General features: G+C 58.4%; 3 protein-coding genes across 13 annotated transcripts in view; 2 read left to right on the top strand and 1 right to left on the bottom strand.

Annotated features, from left to right (window-relative positions):
• ACIN1 (apoptotic chromatin condensation inducer 1) overlaps positions 1-2,874 on the top strand; it is a 34,397-nt gene extending 31,523 nt beyond the window's left edge. For all 9 annotated transcript variants that reach the window (XM_036448745.2, XM_036448740.2, XM_036448744.2 and 6 more), the window contains 5 exons: positions 206-313; positions 447-554; positions 737-1,061; positions 1,171-1,271; positions 1,975-2,874. In XM_036448745.2, coding sequence (XP_036304638.1) covers positions 206-313; positions 447-554; positions 737-1,061; positions 1,171-1,271; positions 1,975-2,307 — 975 coding nt within the window. In that variant the 3' untranslated portion in view covers positions 2,308-2,874. The remainder of the gene's footprint in view (positions 1-205; positions 314-446; positions 555-736; positions 1,062-1,170; positions 1,272-1,974) is intronic.
• A 761-nt stretch (positions 2,875-3,635) lies between these two features.
• Positions 3,636-13,841, top strand: CDH24 (cadherin 24). Of its 3 annotated transcripts, none has more exons than XM_036448747.2 (13): positions 3,636-3,845; positions 5,288-5,582; positions 5,760-6,054; positions 6,234-6,353; positions 6,426-6,593; positions 6,742-6,929; positions 7,298-7,551; positions 8,464-8,600; positions 10,859-10,980; positions 11,060-11,171; positions 11,393-11,641; positions 12,427-13,417; positions 13,506-13,841. In XM_036448747.2, the coding sequence occupies exons 2-12, from the start codon at positions 5,382-5,384 to the stop codon at positions 12,921-12,923; spliced, it is 2,343 nt and encodes a 780-aa protein (XP_036304640.1). In that variant the 5' UTR covers positions 3,636-3,845; positions 5,288-5,381; the 3' UTR covers positions 12,924-13,417; positions 13,506-13,841. The 3 variants fall into 3 exon arrangements, with proteins under 3 accessions (XP_036304640.1, XP_036304641.1, XP_045440485.1); XM_036448748.2 differs by lacking the exon at positions 3,636-3,845 and adding an exon at positions 4,557-5,127; XM_045584529.1 differs by lacking the exon at positions 3,636-3,845 and having other exon boundaries at positions 4,557-5,582.
• Positions 13,842-18,669: 4,828 nt separating this feature from the next.
• On the bottom strand, positions 18,670-19,579 carry PSMB11 (proteasome subunit beta 11). Its single transcript, XM_036430520.2, has one exon. It carries the CDS (start codon positions 19,531-19,533, stop codon positions 18,670-18,672), a length of 864 nt encoding a protein of 287 aa, XP_036286413.1. The 5' UTR covers positions 19,534-19,579.
• Positions 19,580-22,290: the final 2,711 nt, after the last annotated feature.

Raw genomic sequence — 22,290 nt, 5'->3', positions numbered from 1 at the left:
CTGAAAAACCTTGCAGGGTTTTCTTAGAATTTGCAGAAGGGCTGACATATAACGCCTTAGGGAGTGTTCGCCTTCTTCTCACATTACTATCAGAGGATTCCTCACTTGTGCCCTTAGCAAACATTGAAGCTGTACCCCTGTGACAGTGGCTCGGGAAATCTTGATATTAGTTAGCTGAGTATTGTTCTTGCACTTTCATTGGCAGGTTCGTCCCTTCACTTTAGGCCAACTGAAGGAATTGTTGGGACGAACAGGAACTCTGGTGGAAGAGGCCTTCTGGATTGACAAGATCAAGTCTCATTGCTTTGTAACGGTGAGGAGCAGATGAAGCTCTAAAGTTCTGGCATGTTTCTTGTGACCAGCGTGACGGGTTTGAGGGCATTGTAGCAAGTGGTCAAGATTAAAGGCCTTTTATGACCCCTCTGCCTTCTCCCTTCCCCCACCAGTATTCAACAGTAGAAGAAGCAGTTGCTACTCGCACAGCTCTACATGGGGTCAAATGGCCCCAATCCAATCCCAAATTCCTCTGTGCCGACTATGCTGAGCAAGAGGAGGTAAGAAGCTGAGGTAAAGGCAGGGGAGGCCATCTTCTCCTGAGATTCCCTTCTCTCCCTCCTATTTGGTTTCTGTAGTGGAACCCTGGGCTCCGAAGCCTCTGTCCTCTGGTTCCTAGGCTGCTTCTGTGGGAGTGATGTCATCTCCATCCTGACTGTCCTTGTCCCTCCTCTACTCACAGCTGGATTATCACCGGGGCCTCTTAGTGGACCGTCCCTCTGAAACTAAGCCAGAGGAGCAGGGGGCACCACGGCCCCTGCACCCTCCGCCCCCACCCCCAGCCCAGCCGCCACAGCATCCCCGAGCAGAGCAGAGGGAGCAGGAGCGGGCAGTGCGGGAGCAGTGGGCAGAGCGGGAACGGGAAATGGAGCGCCGGGAGCGAACTCGATCAGAGCGTGAATGGGATCGGGACAAAGTTCGAGAAGGGCCCCGTTCCCGATCACGGTCCCGTGACCGCCGCCGCAAGGAACGTGCGAAATCCAAAGAAAAGAAGAGTGAGAAGAAAGGTACTTAGCTGTGGGGCACACATACCCGCTGTACATGGCAAAGGGACCCATGTGGGATGGGACTCGGGGGGGCTATGCATCAAGTCTTACTCATTGTCTTGCACCTCAGAAAAAGCTCAGGAGGAACCACCGGCCAAGCTTCTGGACGACCTTTTCCGCAAGACCAAGGCAGCTCCCTGCATCTACTGGCTCCCACTCACCGACAGCCAGGTGGGTGCTGGCCTTCCTGCCTGCTCAGAGCTGCAGCGAGGCTGGGGCGCAAGGAACAGCTCAGGGGAGTACGGGAGGAAACGGAGCATCCCGGAAAGAGGCAGTTTTAAGAAACCGTTGATGAGACTGCCCTGTAGAGAAGCCAAACCTGAGAGGGTGGAGGGAGACGCAAAGACAGGAACTGTGTGCACGTATCCTAGGAAGTTGGCTGTGCCGTTGTGCTTCTTAGAAATTAATTTCAGGCAGAGAATCTGCTGTATAAGCTCACCCATTTCTCTGTTTTAATATGTAGGGTTTTTGCTTTTGAAATTTGTTTCTTTGTAACAGCCCTTTTGGGAATTTTAGGTTTATGCCACTCAACTGAAGAGAAAAGAGATTTGTTCACATATAGGCAGCTAGGGACATACTGGAGGTCAGGTATGGATGGTGCCCACTACCTGCTGTGAATGTAAAAGATAAACACTTGGAAGAACTGGGGTTCTGAGACAAGGACAAATGTCATTGCTGCACCACCACCACCACCACCACCACCACCACCACCACCACCACCTCCCCGCCCCCCACACACACACACATTCTTCCTGCTTAACAGCAAAGCCAACAGTGACCCTGAGCGAGGAGTGCCTGGTCTGGGTGCAAATAGACAAAAGCAGGACTGATGTGAGCTGGACTGAAATGCCTGTTGCCTTTCCTGCGGCTGCAGATTGTTCAGAAGGAGGCAGAGAGGGCTGAACGGGCCAAGGAGCGGGAGAAACGGCGGAAGGAGCAAGAAGAAGAAGAACAAAAGGAGCGGGAGAAGGAAGCAGAGCGGGAGCGGAACCGACAGCTGGAGCGAGAGAAGCGGCGAGAGCACAGCCGAGAGCGGGACCGGGAGAGAGAGCGGGACCGGGAGCGGGACCGGGGGGAGCGGGAGCGGGAGCGGGACAGGGACCGGGACCGGGAACGAGGCAGGGAGAGGGACCGCAGAGACACCAAGCGCCACAGCAGGAGCCGGAGTCGGAGCACACCGGTGCGGGACCGGGGTGGGCGCCGCTAGCTGGGAAAACAGTAGGGAGAGCTGCAGGCATCAGCCACCCTGCCCCGGGGGGGGGCTCCGGAGGGATCGGTACAATCTCTTCATGCCATTTGCCCAGTGCTGAAGTATGGCTGCCACCTGTCCCCGCATACCAAATGGAGCAGTGGCCATCTTCCTCCCCTATGCCCCATAACCTGTCTCGGGATTTAGCCCTCCTCATTTCCCATGAAGTCTGTGAGAGGGAAGAGCTAGGTTAGAGAGGAAGGTGGAGGCCCAGAGTTGCGGCACAGCCAGGAGCCCCAGGCTTTTTCATTTTTTCTCCATCCTGTTCACCACCTCCTTTGGGTACTCACACCCCCTCTTGGGAACAGCTGGGGCCAGGACTGGGTCACCTATGAGCTGAATCAGCATCTCCTGAGTCCCAGGGCCCCCGCAGTTCCCAGTCTTTTCTGTCCTGCAGCCCTTGCCTTCTGCCCACCAGTTTCACTTTATATCCACCTTTTCCTTTTGTTCAATTTTTATTTTTATTTTTTTTATTATTAAATGATGTGGTCTATGGAAAATAATAAAAATCTGACTTAGTTTTAACTAGTGTGTGAGTGGCTTTCCTTGGGTAGGGCCCGGGTGACAGCCAAATTGTGGGTTTTGGCTGGAGCCAGCATAGCTTTGTGCAGACTGCTGCTTCCCAGAACCGGGTTAACCTCCCTCCCTGCCTTGGCTCTATCCACACCACAGACGGGGGCTACTCGCTGCGGGGTAGAGGGAAGGCCCGGGAGTCCCGCCGGCGGCATTTTGGTCACCTGCTTTTCACCTTCAAGGTGCCTCCCACAACTGCCGCCAGGGGGCGCAGCCGCCCGCTCGGTAGGCGCCTGTTAATGAGCTTCCCAAAAAGGCTGCACTCCCCACCTCCGTTCCCGCCAGTCTGGTGCCTTGCTTCCTGGGCCCAGCCCGTGGACTCCTCGACCTCAATGCCATCCTGAAGCGCACATAGCGGGCTCGCTACCGTGTCCTGCACCAGCTCCCCAAATGCCGCCGCCTTACGGTCAGGGTCCATACCCGCCCCCGAGGCCGGTCCCCGCGAGCGTGCCTCTCCGCAGTGGCCCCTAACCTAAGTCCCCTCCTAGCTCCCAGATCCCCCTACAGCCCCCTGAGGGGGGCATGCGGCCCCTCAGCACTCTCGGTGCACCCTCCCGCCTGCCCCGGGGACCTGGCCAGGACGTCCACCAAGTGCCCCGCAGCGGACCGGCGGGAGGGGCGGTGCATCTGTATGCGCCCCGCGGCCTGGCGGCGCCGCCCCCGCCCCCGCGCGGCCGGGCTGGCCGGGGAGGGTCGGAGGCTGGGCTCCCCTCTCCCGCGCGGCTCGGAGCGGCCTCGCTCCTCCGCAGGCGGAGCCTCCTTCCCCCGCCCCCTCCGTCTCGCTCCCTTGTTCTCGCCGGGGCCGCTCAGACCTGCAGCGGAGCCGCGGCGCCCGCTCCGATCGGCTCGGGCTGCGCCCCCGGGGCCGGCAGCGGGGGCGTGCGGGGTGCTCCCCGCCGGGCAGGGCCCTCCCACACCGCCAGGTAAGGGCCTGTCCTGGAGCCCGGGGTCGGGGATCGCGGAGGGGCAGCGGGGGGCCCGCAGTCTGCGGGTGTCTTCAGAGCAGTGCGCTCCGCGGCTGAGCCTGCCGCCGGCTCCCTTCTCCCGCGCTCTCCCTCTTCCTCGTCTCCCCTCGCACCTCCCGCCCGCTTTTCCCGTTTTCCTCTCCCTTGATGTCTCTTCTCTCTGCCAGTTTGCCATCTCTGCCCCTTCCCTGTCTCCCCTACCCTTCTCTCTCTCTCTTGACCTGTCTTTCCCCATCTCCACTTCCTCTGTGCCTTTTTCCTCCTCTGCCTTAGTCTCTCCTTTCCTGTCTCTCTCCTCTCTTTTCCCGCTCTCCTTTCCTTCCCCTGTTCTTTCCCGCTCCTCTCCCCTCCCCACTCTCCTGTTTCCCACTCTATTCCTTTCCTCCTCGTCCCGCCTCCCTCTCTGGTCCCCGGCTTCCCTCCGGCTTCCCTTTTCCCTGGGGAGGGGAAGGATTATCAGGTGTGTGTCTGCTCCCGGGGAGGATGGAGGCAGCCGCAGCTACCTGCGGGGAACCCCCCTCCAGGACAGAGGGAGGAGATGGCCGGGGAGGGGTCCTCCCTCCAGCCCCCACCCCGAAGCCCCTCTGAGCCACCCCCTTCCAGAATGAAGTTCAAGCGGCCTGCTCTGACCCCTGCAGCAGAGGCGGACCTGCCTGCCCATCACACGCGGGAAGCCCCTCTGCCTCTTCCCCTCCATTCCCCAGCCCGGTACCTATGACTCTTGTCTGCCTTTCAGACACCAGGCAGCCTCCTCTGAGCTCTCCTTCGGTCTCACGGCCATTCTGTCTCTGTCTCTGCTGGACAGTCCAATCTTGGTTTCACCCTCAATCGCGCTGTGTCTCTTCCTCCTCCCTAGTCTACTGGCTCTGCCCCCAACTCTACCCCCTCTTTCTTCAGCTCTGCCCCCCCACCCCCACTCTGCCTCATAAGCCCAGGTCCCTTTCAAGGACTTCAGCCAGCAGTGTGGGCGAGGGGCAGGTTGCTGCTGGGGAGGGACTTCCAAGGGCTCTCAAGCCTGTTTCAGGCTGCACTCCTGATTTCAGCCTGACCCTAGACAGCTCCACGAATCCCAACCCCTGGGCAGTAAGCCTGTTCCGGGCGGTACCCATCTCCTCCAGCCCACAGCTGCATGTCCAACATGGGGCTTCGAGCCCTCCCAGCACCCCCTTGCCTGTTTTCTTCCCCAGCTTCTCTATTCGGAATTGACTGGCTGGAGATTTATCAGCTTGGAGGGCTGGAGGTGAATACAGGCAGAGCCGGGTGGAGGGAAGGACCAGACTGTCTGCTCTCCGTCTTCGTCTGGGTTCTGGGCCGTGGGAGTCTGGTTCCATAGAGCATCGACCTCTGGTTTAGGGAGGGTGAAATGTTGCTTTGAGCCTGAGCAGCTACCTGTCCTGCAGGTGTGGATCCATGGGATAGCCCCAGCGCCCCAGTCAGCTCATGCCTCAGCACCCGGGCACGGTGACCAGAGCCCTGCCTGGCTAGAGCCCAACCATGTGGGGCCTGGTGAGGCTCCTGCTGGCCTGGCTGGGCGGCTGGGGCTGCATGGGGCGCCTGGCAGCCCCAGCCCGGGCCTGGGAAGGGGCCCGGAGGGGCCCAGGACCGGCACTGCTGCGGACCCGAAGGAGCTGGGTGTGGAACCAGTTCTTTGTCATCGAGGAATATGCCGGTCCAGAGCCCGTCCTCATCGGCAAGGTAAGGATCAGCCCTCCTGTGGCTGCCTTGACTCCCAAGCCCTGCCCTGTAGCTTCATCATTTCTGCAATGACCTTGTTCCCTCAGGACTCCTGACACTCCACTCAGTCCTAGACCCGGACTCTAACCTGCGGTTCCTGTGGGTGGGACCCGCTGCCATTTCCTCTGACGCTTACAGCTGCACTCGGACGTGGATCGGGGCGAGGGCCGCACCAAGTACCTGCTGACTGGGGAGGGGGCAGGCACCGTGTTTGTGATTGACGAGGCCACAGGCAACATCCACGTCACCAAGAGCCTGGACCGGGAGGAGAAGGCCCAGTACGTGCTGCTGGCCCAAGCCGTGGACCGAGCCTCCAACCGGCCCCTGGAGCCCCCGTCAGAGTTCATCATCAAAGTGCAGGACATCAACGACAACCCCCCCATCTTCCCCCTCGGGCCCTACCATGCCACCGTCCCCGAGATGTCCAACGTCGGTGAGTACCCCCCACGTCCAAACACGCAGGTCCCACCCCTTCCTCTCTCCTTCCCCTTGCTTTCTGCCCCCAAACCTAATCCTTCAATTCAGGCCTGCTCGCCTCTGGGTTCCCCTCATCTGCTATTCTTCCCCTCCTGGCCCTGCCCCTGCTGAGTGGGGTGCTGGGATCCCCCACAGGGACATCAGTCATCCAGGTGACGGCTCACGACGCCGATGACCCCAGCTACGGGAACAGCGCCAAGTTGGTGTACACGGTGCTGGACGGACTGCCTTTCTTCTCCGTGGACCCCCAGACCGGTGAGGACAGGGGTCCGCGGCGGTGGGGCAGCCAGGGGAGAAGCCCCCCCTTGACCCAGTGTCTCCCCCTAGGAGTCGTGCGAACCGCCATCCCCAACATGGACCGGGAGACACAGGAGGAGTTCTTGGTGGTGATTCAGGCCAAGGACATGGGCGGCCACATGGGGGGGCTGTCGGGCAGCACTACGGTGACAGTCACCCTCAGCGATGTCAACGACAATCCCCCCAAGTTCCCTCAGAGTAAGGGGCCAGTGCTGCCGCCACCGGAGCCATCCTTTGACCGCCCACCCCACTCCTCCCCCGGCCAGGCTCCGGAGAAGGAAGTGCTGGGGGAGGGAGGAGGGTTGGGGACCTCTCTGAGAATGTCTCCCCTCCATCCACCCCCAAGGCCTGTACCAGTTCTCGGTGGTGGAGACGGCTGGGCCAGGCACCCTGGTGGGCCGGCTTCGGGCCCAGGACCCAGACCTGGGGGACAACGCCCTCATGGCATACAGCATCCTAGATGGGGAGGGGTCCGAGGCCTTCAGCATCAGCACGGACGCCCAAGGTCGAGATGGTCTCCTCACTGTCCGAAAGGTTAGCTTCTTGTCCGCTAACACTTGCAGAGTCACTCCTACCCACCTCCTGCCCCTGGGGACACGCTTCCCGCTGGTCTGGAGCAGGCTCGGGAAGCTGTTAGAGCTCGGAAATTGTGGTCATTCCCTCAGCCTTCAGATGGAGGGCCTGGGGCTCAAGACTTCGTGTATCAGAGTCTGTGATAGAGCTGTGGGTAGACCCAGAGTTACTCACTAAGTCATTGCCCCCACCCCTGACCACCACGGCCATGGGCCCTCTCTGAGGCGGGCTGAGCACTGGGTGCTTCTGGGGAAGGACTCCTTGCCCTCCGGGAGCTGGGCCTGCCCTGGCTTCTGCATGTCTCAGTCACTCAGCCTCCCCTGCCGTAGTCCCTAGACTTTGAGACCCGCCACTCCTACTCCTTCCGTGTGGAGGCCACCAACACGCTCATTGACCCGGCCTACCTGCGGCGAGGGCCCTTCAAGGACGTGGCCTCGGTGCGCGTAGCTGTGCAGGATGCCCCGGAGCCGCCCGCCTTCACCCAGGCAGCCTACCACCTGGCAGTGCCCGAGAACAAGGCTCCCGGGACCCTGGTGGGCCAGGTCTCAGCCATGGACCTGGACTCCCCTGCCAGCCTGATCAGGTGAGTGGAGGGGGGCAGGGCAGGGCGGGCCTGGGGGAAGGTGCCCACTGGCAGTCTCGTCCCTTGGAGGATGTGTCCCCTCTACCCAAAGTCACACTTGCCTCCTGGCAGAGGTCTCCCTCCCGGGGGCCTGGGGCCAGGGGAGGGCTGCAGGACCTGGCTCAGCACTCTCCACCCAGCCCCCTGGGTGGATGGGAGAGGTGCCTCCTAGCGGCAGTGCGAGCAGATGGATGTCCTCTGCCGAGTGTGACTGGTCCTGGTCGCTCTCCCTGGGGTCACTCCGTCAGCATGGCGCACTGACGTTTAATTCTCACAACGGCCCTCTGAAGTAGCGTTTTCATCACCAGCCTTTCAGAGGCGAGGCCCTGGGAGGGTTAATAACTTGCCCAAGGTCACCCAGTCGGTAAGTGGCAGAGCTTGGGAGTCAAACCTGGACTGTGCCCAGAGAAGGACCCCTCTTTCCACCTCCCAGCCAGCCCGTCACAGCACTGAGCGGGGAGCTGGGATCATTCCCATTCGGAAGTTGAGGAAACAGAGGTTAAACCCGAGGTCCCACAGTGGGTCTGGGGCAGAGCCGAGCTAGAACACAGATCCCGGGGTCCCCAGGACAGAGCCCAGAGTCTGAAAGACAGACAGGGTCTCCCCACTTCTACCTCTTTCTGTCTCCCCCACCCCCACCCCCACCCCAAGGAAACCCAGGCCCCTGAGTTTCATGACAGGTATTTAATGTTGATGACTTCCCAGGGACACTGTCTTTTAAGGGGACCCTATGTGAGCTATTGTTATGGGTGCATGGGGCAGGAGGCCCAGGAAGGGGAACAGAAGGAGGGAGTGGGAGGGAGGGAGCGAGGGAGAGCAGCAAGCTGTGGCCCTGCCCCTAGATCAGCCCTGATGCTGCTCTGTCTTCACCAGATACTCCATCCTCCCCCACTCGGACGTGGAGCGCTGCTTCTCCATCGAGCCCGAGGACGGCTCCATCCGCACAGCTGTGCCCCTGGACCGCGAGGCCCGAGTCTGGCACAACCTCACGGTGCTGGCCACAGAGCTTGGTGAGGAGTCCTGGGCCCCAGGAGGCCCTGGAGGGGGCGGCAGCCTCCTGGTGGAGGGACTGTCCCTGAGCGTGGGGGCGGGGAGGGGAGGGTTCCGTCTTCGGACCCTCCCGTGGGTACTGGGTCCCGGTCTGGATCACCACCGTCAGGCAGGCTGCTCTCCTAGGCTGCTGGGCCTGTTAGAGCATCCTCCTGACCTTACAGTAACTCCTATACCTGACTTTCCTCACCTCCAAAGTAAGCGTAACCTCAGATAGATAGCTCCCAGCCCCTAAGAATCCCAGCTGCAGCCTGGCACACCTGCCCGGCCTACTCTGCGCTTCAGGCTGAAGCTAAGGGCCGGGGAAGGGCTAGGACCCCCTCTGGGGGCTGGTGGGGGGCCCTGGAGGCCACTCCCGGGGAAGCCCTGCGGGGAATCCTCAGGGTGCGGGAGAAGGCTGGCCTCTCCCCTGCCCCTGTCAGCCACCAGTCACCAGAGCACGCTGGGCAGCTCTGGCCCACGGAGGCGGGAAGACCCCTCCCTCTGTCAGTCTCCCCTCAGCACCCTCTCACGTCGCAGGGGCACTGCATGTGCTGTGTCCCGTCTAAGGGAGTTGTCACTGTGGTGTGGAGATGTTTGCATGTCAGTCAAGAGCTAATGTGTGTGTCTGTGTGTTGTGCACTTACGTGTGAGTATAATTCCATGTGTGTGAAAAGTACATATGCTCACATATATGTTTACGAGTACACGTCTATATTTATGTATGTGTAGTTGAGTGTGTAGAATTACACTTACAAGATTTATGCACATGTGTAATTGAATGTGCATAAACCATAGGGGCACGTAGCCGGTTGTATCTATTGTTTTATATATGTGAGTGTCTATGGACAGATAATAATAACTTATTACTTACTATATATCAGGCACTGGTCTTAGTACCAAATGTAGATTTATTCATGTAATCATCACCACAAATCTGTGGGGGAGGTGTGATTATTTCCCCGTTGTACAATGAGGAAACTCAGGCAAAGGCAGTTAAAGAACTTCCCAAGGTCACCAGAGACGAAGGGATGGAGCAGGCAGGCCCAGTCAGGCCGGGAGGCTGAGCTATGTCCTGTCACCACCCTGCCGTCGTTGTGTTAAACCGTGCTGGTACAGGGCTGTGTTTATGTCCATGCAGCTGTGTGTCACGTGGCAGTGCATGCCTGTCTGTCCCTGAGTGAGTACATAGTGTGTGTTATGGCTGCCTGTGTACACATAACCAGCCGTGTGTGTGTGTGTGTGTGTGTGTGTGTGTGTGTGTCCTCACTGTCAAGTCCTGCTCCCCGCTGGAACCCCAGTATCCCCTAGCAGACCCAGGCCCTTAGTGCAGTGAGGGAATGGATCCCAGCCCCATCCCGTCTCTGGAGTATCCCCAACCTCTACCCAGGCAGCCCACCCAGCCTCCTGTGCCAGGCTGTGACCGTCAGCCCTCTCCGTGGGGAGGCGGCGGTGAGGGCGATGTTAAAGGGATCAGCCTAGGAGCGGTGAGCACTACAGTGAGCAGGGATGCACATATCCCCGTTCTCTCTTGGGGCCGCTGGCAGTGAGGAGCAAGGCAGGGTAGTGGTGGGAGCCACCTGATGAAGGGGTGGGAGAAGAGGGGCCTGCGCCTGCCTGTGGTGCCCAGGCTCTGTGCCCTGTGCAGCAGGCAGCTCCTCCTTCCCCAAGGTCAGTTCTAAGTGATACTCATTGCTGCACCACAGCCTTCCTCTGATGGGGCGTGGTGTGTGTGTGTGTGTGTGTGTGTGTGTGTGTGTCCTCCCACCGATGCTGGGCATGAAAATGCATTATCTGGACCCTGGGGGGTGGGGGATACTGTACCCACTGTGTACACTGATCATCCACTTCATATATGTTGCATTTATTTTAAATGCTGAGTGTCCTAATATGTGATTTGCCTGTGCTTGCGTATTTCATGGCTGTTGTCTAAATGCAATCTGGTATGCACTGTCTGTCTATCCTTCATTTATGGTGTGTGTGCCCGACATGTGGGTTATTGTTTATGTGAATCATGGGTGCTACCTTCCTGTCAAATGTATATTGTGTATCTTGGGCACTACATGAATGTTGTATGCACCTGGTCTTGTTCCATTCTTTGCAAAATGTTTGCTACTTGCAAAATTGCATGCATCTGTGTTGCATCTGTGTGCTATGTGCTGCATGTGACATCCATGCCCATGCGCCATGTATGTTGTGTATGCGTGTGGGGGTGTATGCGTTCATGTTCTGGCTTCAGATAGCTCCGCACAGGCCTCCCATGTACAAGTCGCCATCCAGACCTTGGATGAGAATGACAATGCTCCCCAGCTGGCTGAGCCCTACGACACCTTCGTGTGTGACTCTGCAGCCCCTGGCCAGGTGAGCTGCCGAGACAGAGGGGTTGGGACCTCAGGACCTCTGGCTGCCCACGCCAAAAAGGCCCATTTTCTCCTCCCAGCTGATTCAGGTCATCCGGGCTTTGGACAGAGATGAAGCTGGCAACAGTAGCCGTGTCTCCCTTCAAGGTCCTCTGGGCCCCGATGCCAACTTCACTGTCCGGGACAACCGAGGTGGGTGGCCTGCCCGTGCTTGCCTCCCTGCTCCTCTCTGCCTCCAGCCTACGTGACCCCTGCCCGCCTCTCTGGTCCCTCCTCCCAACGGAAAGGAGATGCGGATTTGCTCGTGTTCACTGATTATAAACCTTCCCCACGGGGAGCCGTCTCCATGGGCCAGCCTGACCCTCCTGGGAAGGTATCCCGGGAGATGTCGGAACACCTCCTTTCTCCCCCAGATGGCTCTGCCAGCCTGCTGCTGCCCTCTCGTCCTGCTCCGCCCCGCCAGGCCCCCTACCTAGTTCCCATAGAACTGTGGGACTGGGGGACCCCAGCACTGAGCAGCACCGCTACCGTGACCGTCAGCATGTGCCGCTGCCGGCCTGATGGCTCTGTGGCATCGTGCCGGCCCGAGGCTCAGCTCTCACCCGCTGGGCTCAGCACCGGGGCCCTGCTCGCCATCGTCACCTGTGTGGGCACCCTGCTTGGTGAGTCGGCCACAGTGGGACATAGAGGCGAGGTCCAGGTCCTTGGGGATGTGGAGAGGCATCAGGACCCTGGACTTAGGGAAACCCATCGTAGGGCTTACAGGAACCCTCGTTCCTGGGTTGTCGCATCCCAGAGAAAAGCTCTGGCCGCATATGCCTGCCCTGCTGGTCTGCGGTGGCAGTAACAGCCATAAAGCTGTGAATGGAGCCCCAGCTCTGGGCCACATGTGGTACTAGGCACATAACTTAATGGCATTTCATTTCATCCTTTTAAAAAAATGATAAATATAAATATAAATATAAATATAAATATAAATATAAATAAATAAATATATATATATATATATATATATATATATATATATATATTATTGAGTTTTTACAGAGAAGAAGAGAGAGAGAGAAAGCTAGAAACATCGATGAGAGAGAAACATCTATCAGCTGCCTCCTGCACAGTCCTCACTGGGGATGTGCCCCCAACCGGAATCGAACCTGGGACCTTTCTGTCCTCAGGCCAATGCTCTATCCACTGAGCCAAACCAGTTTCAGCTCATTTCATCCTTTTGACAACCCTTGGAGGGAAATGCTTTCCCTGTTCTCCAAACAAGCCATCGATCTTCTGGTCAAAGGGTTTGGGACAAGTTAGGCGACTTCCCATGCTCACACACAACACGTAAAGGCTGAGTCTGGACTCACACCAAGTTCACTAGAGGTCACACGGAGGGCTTGCCCCTACCTGGGCCCCTGGCCTCAGCCCGCCGCCGGCTCACCGCGTCCTCCCGCAGCCCTGGCGGTGCTCTTCGCGGCGCTGCGGCGCCAGAAGCAGGAAGCCCTGATGGTGCTGGAGGAGGAGGACGTCCGGGAAAACATCATCACCTACGACGACGAGGGCGGCGGCGAGGAGGACACGGAGGCCTTCGACATCAGCGCCCTCCAGAACCCCGATGGGGCGCTGCCCGGGCCCGGGCCCCCCGCGCGCCGGGACGTGCTGCCCCGGGCTCGGGCGCCCCGCCAGCCCCGGGCCCCGGGCCCCGGCCCCGCCGACGTGGCCCAGCTCCTGGCGCTGCGGCTCCGCGAGGCGGACGAGGACCCCGGCGTGCCGCCCTACGACTCGGTGCAGGTGTACGGCTACGAGGGCCGCGGCTCGTCCTGCGGCTCCCTCAGCTCCCTGGGCTCCGAGGCCGGCGGCGCGCCCGGCCCCGCGGAGCCGCTGGAGGACTGGGGGCCGCTCTTCCGCACCCTGGCCGAGCTGTACGGGGCCAAGGAGCCCCCGGGCCCCTGAGCCAGGCCGCCCTGCCCGCCCCGGTGGGGGAGCCCACACCGGCCCTCTGAGTGAACCCCGTGTCCAAGCAGGCGGCAGCAGCCCAGGGGCCCCAAGCCTTTTCCCCATCCCTGTGTCCCTTGCTCCTGCCCCACCCCACCCCCCGGGCAACCCTCTCCTTCCTCCCTCCTCCTGCGTCTTCTGTCTCTCTCCAGGGACCTCTGTCTCTGGAACTCTGTCTGGGTCTGGGTGGTGTGGCTCTGACGGAGTCCTCTGTTCTGTCACTGTGATCCCACCTGCTCCCTGGCTCTGGTTTCGTCTCTGGATTCTAAATCTCACACGTGCTCTCTGTGTCCCTGGCCCCCACACACATGCTCCGTGTCTGTCTCCTGCCACATCTGCCCCATTTCTCTCTGGGTCCCTGTGACTGGATTTCTGTGTTTTGTCCATCCCAAAAGCAAGAGAAACTTCCAGCCACTGCTGCCCATCTTCCTGCAGGGGATGTTCTGCCCCAGGTCAGTGCCCCGAGACGGTGTGGGGCGATGGTGGCCCGAAGCCTTCCCCCCACTCACTACCTCTAACTGGGCTCTCCTGTCTTTACAGACCTTCCCGCATGGTTCCATCCACCACTCATGGCCCATCCTGGCTCTCCTGGCCTCCGGCAGAGGAAGGGAGCCAGCCCACCCCCAGGGGAGAGCTCCAGCAACCCCTCCCCCCCCCCCCCCCCCCCCCCCCCACACACACACACACTGGCTGCCTCCCTGGAGCTCTGCCAGGCTGTTGGCATCCCAGCTCTGGGCATTGTCTTGTGTGCTTCCCAGGCCCCAGCGGGAGGGGAGGGGAAGGACAGGGGGAGGCAGCTGGGGAAGGGGAAAGAGGGAGGATGGGGAGGAGCCTCCATCTCTAATTTCATAATAAACAAACACTTTATTTTGTAAAGCTGGAGCCCTGATCTGTTTCTGCACTCGGGCTTCTGTCTGGAGCTTCATTGGACCAAAGGACGGGAGGAGAGGCCTGAGCTTATTCCCTCCGCCTCATTTCTTTCTCCTTTGGGGGGCCGTCCACTTCTAGTCCCTCCAGATCAGTGGTCCCCAACCTTTCAGACCTCATGGATCACCAGTTGGCGACCGCTGCTCTAGATAGAGGAGGGTTTGCATTGCTTCCACTGAGGAAGTAAGGAAATAATGACTTGTGCCCCACCCCTACCACCCACTCTTTGGGTTTCCTGTGGTTCTCAAACTGTCCTAGGAAATTAAGATGTGGGGACTGTCCAGAGGGAAGAATGGAAAGAAGTAGATGGTGAGGGCTACAGAGAACAGAGGAGGAGAGATAAAGACTAAGAAGAGCCCTAGCCAGTTTGGCCAGTGTTGGCCTGGAGACCAAAGGGTCCACGGTTCAATTCTGGCCAAGGGCACATACCTCACTCAGCCTGGTTGCAAGCTCCTCCCTGGGCCCTGGTTGGGGCTCCTATAGGAGGCAGCCGGTCGATGTGTTTTTCTCACATCGATATTTCTCTCTGTCTTTCCCTCTCCCCCTCTCCCTAAAAAAAATTTCAATAGAAAAAATATCCTTGGGAGAGGATTTAAAAAAAAAAAGGCTACGAAGAAAAGAAGAGGGACTTTAGACTAAGAAAAAATGTTTATGTAGGGGGACAATCTGATCTATCTTGGGACCTGTGGTGCCCATTGGGGAAAGGGTGGGCCAGTGTGAGATGGCACAGTCACACTGAAGCTGGGCCTGCTGCCCCAACCTTTAATTCTCCCCAGTCCATTGTCTTATTCTCTTTTATATATATACTAGAGGCCTAGTGCACGAAATTCATGCATGGAGGGGGGGTGTCCCTCAGCCCAGCCTGCACCCTCTCAATCTGGGACCCCTCAAGGGATGTCATCTTAAACCGGCAATTGGACACCCCTCTCGCAATCTGGAACTGTTGGCTCCTTCCTCTGGCTGCCGGCACTGGCTTCCCTCTGGCACCCGGGACCTGGGCTTTCCTTGCACCCCCTGCTTCATCTGAAAGGTCATCTGGAAGGATGTCTGGTCTAATTAGCATATTATGCTTTTATTATTATAGATATGTTTTAATTGATTTCAGAGAGGCAGGGAGAGGGAGAGATAGGAGCATCAATGATGAGAGAAAAATCATTGATTGGCTGCCCCCAACTGGGAATTGAGCCTGCAACCTGTCCATGTGCCCAGACCAGAAATCAAACCATGACTTCCTGGTTCATAGACCAACACTCAACCACTGAGCCAGCTGGCTGAGCCTTTGTCTTAGTCTTTGTGAAGCACGAAGGAAGGGAGTGAGGACCAGAGAGGCAGAATCAAAGCCAGCTGGGGTGGGAGCTGAGCGGGAGCAGCCACGCCTCCCTCCTGACTCCAGGCCGGGCTCTTGTAGACTGGAGTAGGTGGGTCAGGGTGCTTGTAATCAGGAAGGGTGCTGGTAATCAGGAAGCTGCTTCCAGGGTCACTGCCCTCTCTCACACCTCCCACCCTTGCCCCAGTGCTGGAGTTGTCACTTCCTCTGCTGAAGGCTGGAACTGGACCCCTGACCGCCCAAAGGCCTGTGCGAGAGCAGGCTGTCTGTCCCCAAAGGCCTCAGGTGACGGTGAGGAAGCAGCACACTAAGCAGGTGTCAGAGGAACAAGGTCTTCCAGTTCAGGCAAGATCTCTACCCCTTTGGTCTCTCTGATATCTGCATCAAGCTTCAGGACTAAGTGGAGAAAAGGAGAACTGACCGTGGGTCACTCCTAGGTAGTGAGGGGTGTGTTGATGTGAATACATACCTTTGCCTGCTCTTTCAACCCTCCCCACACCCTCTTCTGAGCCAGTCCTCCCCAACTCATTAAACTTAGCGGGGACACGGCATGGGGAAACAGGCTTGTCAGCAAGACCCTTGGGCTTATCTCTGGTCTCAGATGCCTTATCTCTTGGAAGGACAGAACCTGTCAAAGGAGTGAAGAAGGGCAGGACCATGAAAGAAAAAGAAAAGGGGAGAGACAATGGGTAAAGGAGTCGCAGGAAGGAGGACTCCCCTCCTATGCTGCTCTCTTTGTCTGGATCCCATCCTCCCTGCTAGTCTATAGGAAGTGAAGGTACACAGAACGTCCCAGGAGACTGAGCTACATGCAGTTTCCAGAAAGCCTTTTTCTGGGCTCAGCTGGCAATCCAGGCTCCAGACCACCACTCCCTTCCTCTACTTCTCACTCCCAGGGCCTCAGGATAAGGGTAGGAGGGCGTGGAAGGGGTGGGATGAGCCCTGACCTCCTCTTTACTCTGGAGCAGTGGGTCACCAACCCATGGCCTCAGATGACTGGCGGTCTGTGAGGTCCAAAAGGTTGGCAACTGCTGCTCTGGAGCATTTTCTCAAAGGAAGTGACAAGGCCTGGCTTTCTCCTCACCCAAGTGTTGCTCCTTCTTTTCCAGTCTGTTTCCCCTCTCTGCACTCAGGAACCACACATACATCACCCGTCACACTCATGTGCACACACCTGTCGTGGATCACTCATATCAGGACTCAGGACCCACACACATCCCTGCACATGGAGAGGCACTCTCTTATGCCTGATTCCATTAATCACTGGAATCCTAGCCAAAGCTGCCCTTCCTCCTATGCTCCTCCAGGACGAGGCTAGCCAGGGTCCCTGACCCCAGTTACTCTTTCCAAAGTCCCTCCTTTCCTTCCCTGAGGCTGAGGACCAGGCAAGGGGTGAAGAAGGGTTGCTGAACAGGCCACTGGCCATATTCTGGACCCTGGCTCGAAGGGCTGGTCCTCCTGTACTGGGCAACTTTTTTTTTAATCCCTACTCCAATATATTTTTTCCATTGATTTTCAGAGAGAGTGGAAGGGAGGGAGGAGGGGGAGGAGGAGAGAGAGACATTGATGGGCTGCCTCCTGCACGCCCGGACCAGGGCCAGGGACCAAGGCACATGCCCTTGACTGGGAATTGAACCCATGACCCTTTGGTCCATGGCTGCCACTCTAACTGCCGAGAAAAACCAGCTAGGGCCTGGACACCTTTTTTCTTTTAAATATACTTTTATTTATTTCAGAAAGGAAGGGAGAGGGAGAGAAAGATAGAAACATCAATATTGAGAGAGAATCATTGATCTGCTGCTTCCTTTAAGCCCCCCACTGCGGATCGAGCCTGCAACCTGAGCATGTGCCCTGACTGGGAATCGAACTGTGACCTCCTGGTTCATAGATCGATGCTCAACCATGAGCCACATGGGCCAGGCCTGGGCACCTTTCTACAGCCGCTTTTCCCTATCACAATTTCAGCCCCTCGGTCCCCACTGCTTTCCTTCCTAGGGTTCCCTGGCCTTTCCTCCCTCATCTCTAGTCATCCCCCCCGAAGGCCTGAGCCTGGGAGTCTCCTCAGTCTGGCCAGGAGGGCTTAGCCTGAGGGGGTTGAACTCAAGGAAGGGCTAGGAGCTGAGAGGAGTGGGGAGGGGGCGGGGGGCGGGGAGAGGTGTCTGTTATCCATGGAATGGATGCTGTAGGAGTGGGATCGGAGAAAGACAGCTCAGCAGCCTTCCTTCAGGCCCCATCTCCTGGCTGACCGTGCTGTCTCTGGGACCCGGAGGGGCTGGGGGTGTCCCTCCTGGAGCGGCCAGCCTGCAGCTCCACATCAGGGCCTGTGAGGGAGCAGGAGGGGGCCAGGAGGGGCAGGAGAAGCCCTGATAACTGGATCGTTCCCAGGGGCACAGCCAACTCCCTCTTTCCTGCGTGCCTCAGAGGCTGGAAGGAAAGCAAAGGGAAGATGGTGGGCCGGAAGGAGGAGGAGGAGGAGTCTGGCAGCAGCAACAGACCCGAAAGCGCACAGGTGAGCTGGGGTGCGGGTTCCAGGCCCTGGAAGGCAGGGCACTGAGGCTCAGGGGGAGCAGCCTCCCTGGCTCACCCCTCCCGCCAGCCCTCGGGGTCCTCGGGGTTCAGTCACCCCGGCCACTGGCGTGGGCTTGGCCCGCTACTCTCCCCACCGCCCTCCCCAGGTGCCTGCAGGGCTCTGTCCTGGTGGCAGGGAGGAAAGCGAGGCAGAGGACGTGGGAGGAGGAGTTGTGCTAAAGGAGCTTTGTGTTGGAGCCCAAGGTCTAGGTTCAAGTCTCACCCCTGCGGCTCACTGTGTGACCTCGGGCAAGGTCTCCGCTTCTGTAAAATGAGGATAATTTTTACCTCAGAGGGTTACCTGGAGAACTGTACTCACTCAGTTAGAATGAGATGGGGGTGTCGGGGGGGGGGGCAGCAGAGGAGAGCAGGTGAGAAGCCCGTCGCCACCCCCCAGGGGCCTGCAACGCTCTGCCCTGCCTCTCCAGCCTGGGCCCTTTGGGCTGCTCCCCACCTCACCCCCCTCCTGGCTTCCCCTCCTTAGCAAGCTGAGAAAATGACAGGCTCTGAAGCTGAGATGAGGACTAAAATGGGAGGAGGAAGGAAGACCGAGGGAGGGGGGTGGAGAACGCAGAGAAGAGGATGGCAAGAAAGGAGGGTCTAGCACCTCGCACAGCGTCTGGCACACAGCAGGCACGCAGCAAGGATTTCTGAAAGAACTTGGCGCTGAGCAGGAGGCTGGACCAATCTATTGGGTGCCCGTAGGGACACGCTGGACAGAACCATCGGTAGCTCGGGGTTGCAGGAAGAGAGGGGGACTTGGAACAAATGAAATGGGCCACCCATGCGGACTGGAGCCAGAGGCTGTGAGGCTGCTCACACCCGTGCGTCACCCACTCCCCGCACTGGGTGCCCCCAAGTCCTGCCCCTTCTTACAGAGTCTCAGCCTCTGAGTCCCACAGAGAGTTCCCCACCGTCACCAGCGTCGTGGGGGGTGGCCGGCTCAGGTTGGGCCTGGCCGGCCTCCTCCTCCTCTTGCTCCTCCGGCTCTGGGAGCTTCTGCAGCTCCGAGTACAGCACCCAGGCATCGTTGCGGGACACGTACTCCCACCCACTCTCTCGCACGTGGAAAAGGTCTACGGAGCCCCCGGAATAGGCGTCGCGGTGGGTGGCGTGGGCCACGGCGCGGCGGGCCAGGGCGTAGGCTTCCTGGGTGCTCATGTCGAAGCGGTAGCCGCGGTCCAGCACGCCGTAGGCATAGGGGGACCCGGACCCCACCGAGAAGATGTCCCCCTGCAGGCGGGTGCCGTCGCTGTAGACGTAGAAGAGGGCAGGGCCGGAGCGGTCCCAGCCGCAGAGGGCGGTGGCCACGCACAGGTCCAGGCCCCGGTAGCGGGAGAGCATAGTGGACAGGAGCTTGGCGGCGCCGGCCACGCTGGGCAGCTGGCCCTCCCGCAGCGCCCGCAGCCGCAGCTCCCGCCGCAGCACCCGGTACCACGTGCAGCAGTCCGCCGAGGTGCCCGAGGTGGTGCCCAGCAGGTGCTGGTGGACCGGGATGACCTTGCGGGAGGCGGGACACGCCACGTAGCCGCCGCAGGAGGAGCGGGTGTCGGCCGCGGCGATGACCCCGTGGCGGAAGCGGAAGGCCAGCGTGGTGGTGCCGTGGGCGAGCTTGGGGCCGTGGGTCTGCAGGAAGGTGTGAGGGTCACAGCCCCTGGGCACGGCCCAGCCGCCGGCCGGAGGCAGGTGCGGAGACAGGCCCTGCGCGTCTGGGGCCTGCCACTTGCACACATCCTGCAGAGCCATCCCGGAGCGGAGTGAAGGCTGGAAGGAGCACGACGGGGCTGTGTATGTGTGTGTGTGTGTGTGTGTGTGTGTGTGTGTGTGTGTGTGCGTGTGTCAGGTGGGGGAAAGGGACGCTAAAGAAAAGCTGTGCTGCAGCCAGAACGGACAAGGAAGGCATGTGATTTGTGGCTTCACTTCTCCCTGGTCCCACCTTAGGCGTGGGGACTGGCTGCGGGAGCACCCCCTCCTCAGAGGAGGAGTGCGGAGGGGAGACAGGATGAGGCCAGCGGGGTTCCCAGTGCTGGGAAGACGCTGCCCCTGACACACCTGAGCTTCACCCAAGGAGTCTCCTGTCTGTCATCCCCAAGCACCTGGAGCAAGGTAGGGCTGGGGTAACTGCCAAGGGAAGGAGGTGCGAGCCAAGGGACAGAGCTGGCTTCCTCTTGTTTTCCCTGTCCCTGCCCTGAAAGGTCTCCCAGCCTAGGAGGATGAATAGAGACAAGTCAGTCCTCTGAAATAGTCAGAATAGGGAGCTGTGGCCCCACCGAGACTGGGTTTCGCCTCAGAGGTATGGGGCCAGGGAACCAGGATGCTCTGTCGGCTCACATTTTCACCTCATGGTCAGGGTGGGGAAAGAGAAATGGGCTGAGACAAGGACAAAAGAGCAAAGAGTAAAAGAGCCGGAGGGTTGGGGAGACTCAAATATTGTACCTTTTGGAAAAGTAAGGTATTGAGGGGCCAGGGGTCAGGGAGCTCTCTTTCTCCTCTGTTTGGGGAGCTCTGTTTCTCCATCTACCTACAAAGATGGCACCCAGTTCTCCAGCAGCAAAGTTTCTCTGACTTGTGTTATAATCCTGAGTGTGTAGCTGAAAAAAATCTAATGGGGCCCCTTCTGCCCAATAGTTCACAATGGCAAGAGATTGGCTTGTGGTGCCAAGGCACGGAAACAACTGACCTTGACCCCCTTATGCTGAGCCTAAGTCTTAGGCCAGCATGGAGTGGTTGAGCGATGAAGTTGGTGGACCCTGACAGCTGGCCCTACAGAAAGACAAAGTAGGCTAGAGCAGCTACAAGCTGCAACTACTTCTAGCACCACATCCTATATAACACATGTGTCAAACCCAAGGCCCGCGGGCCAAATCCGTCCCGCCAGGCCTTGCAATGTGGCCCGCACCGCGCTGTCATCACTGCACTCCGCTGCGTTTCCATCACAATGACAGTTTATGACTGTTCAGTAAACCATTCGGCCGGCGATTTAGGCTGGATTTTAGATTTTGGCCCCTTCTCTGATTGAGTTCGACACCCCTACTATATAATAAAGAGGTAATATGCAAATTGACCATCACTCCAAGACACAATATGGCTGCCCCCATGTGGACACAAGATGGCTGCCACAAAGATGGCTGACAGGGGAGGGCAGTTAGAAGCAATCAGGCTGGCAGGGGAGGGCAGTTGGGGGCAATCGGGCTGGCAAGGGAGGGCAGTTAGGGGTGACCAAGCTGGCAGGGGAGGGCAATTAGGGGTGACTGGGCCAGCAGGGGAGAGCAGTTAGGATGACTGGGCCTGCAGGGGAGGGCAGTTGGGAGCAACCAGGCCTGCAGGGGAGAGCAGTTTGGGGGGACCAAGCCTGAGGGGAGGGCAGTTGGGGAGGACCAGGCCTGAGGGGAGGGCAGTTGGGGAGGACCAGGCCTGAGGGGAAGGCAGTTGGGGGGGACCAGGCCTGCAGGGGAGGGTAGTTAGGGGTGATCGGGCCATCAGGAGAGGGCAGTTAGGGGCAATCAGGCTGGCAGGGGAACAGTTAGGCATTGATCAGGCTGGCAGGGGAGTAATTAGGGGGTGATCAGGCTGGCAGGCAGAAACTGTTAGGGGCAATCAGTCAGGCAGGCAGGCGAGTGGTTGGGAGCCAGCAGTCCTGGATTGTGAGAGGGGTCCCAGATTGGAGAGGGTGCAGGCTAGGATGAGGGACACCCTCCCCCCACATACATGAATTTCATCCACTGGGCCTCTAGTGGAGTATATTTTACTAAATATTGCAGCTTAAACGGGTGCCGTGGGAATGGCTTTATTCAAAGAAACAGACCCACACCCAAAGAAAAGGGCCTGGACCCTCCAGCCATCATGATGGTGGAGCTGTGGCATCATAGTTACCTGAGGTTTCAGTACAAAGGCAAGTGTAAACATGTCATGGGAAGACTGGAGAAACCAGGAGATCAGGCAAAGGTCCAACCAGTCCTTCTCCCTTTCTTTGTGTAGGTCCACATGGAAATCTTTTTTTTTTCTTCTTTTTTTTAATATATTTTATTGATTTTTTTACAGAGAGGAAGAGAGAGGGATAGAGAGTTAGAAACGTTGATGAGAGAGAATCATCAATCAGCTGCCTCCTGCACACCCCCACAACCAAGGTACATGTCTTGACCGGAATCGAACCCGGGACCTTTCAATCCACAGGCTGACGCTCTATCCACTGAGCCAAATCGGTTTCGGCCACATGGAAATCTTACTACAGGGATAAGATTGTCTACTCTATCTAAAGACTAAGTCTTAAAACTCTTTGTCTATGAATGGATGGTCAGCTCCCTAGGTCAGGCCAATATCAAGTCAGATCTGGATAGTTGAATGGTCTTATAATTAGCCACCTTCCAATCTCCCCAACTAATCTTATCCTCCACACTGATATATTTCCTAAGTTATTACTCAAGTCCTGTGTTTTTTCTACTAAGAAACCTTGAAGGGCCACAAGATCAAAACCAAACACTTCTCCACATTGGCTTGCATTTA

The sequence above is a fragment of the Pipistrellus kuhlii genome, unplaced genomic scaffold (genome assembly GCF_014108245.1).
Source record: "Pipistrellus kuhlii isolate mPipKuh1 unplaced genomic scaffold, mPipKuh1.p scaffold_m20_p_1, whole genome shotgun sequence".
NCBI lineage: Eukaryota > Metazoa > Chordata > Mammalia > Chiroptera > Vespertilionidae > Pipistrellus > Pipistrellus kuhlii.
This window is presented reverse-complemented; position numbering and strand designations above follow the sequence as displayed.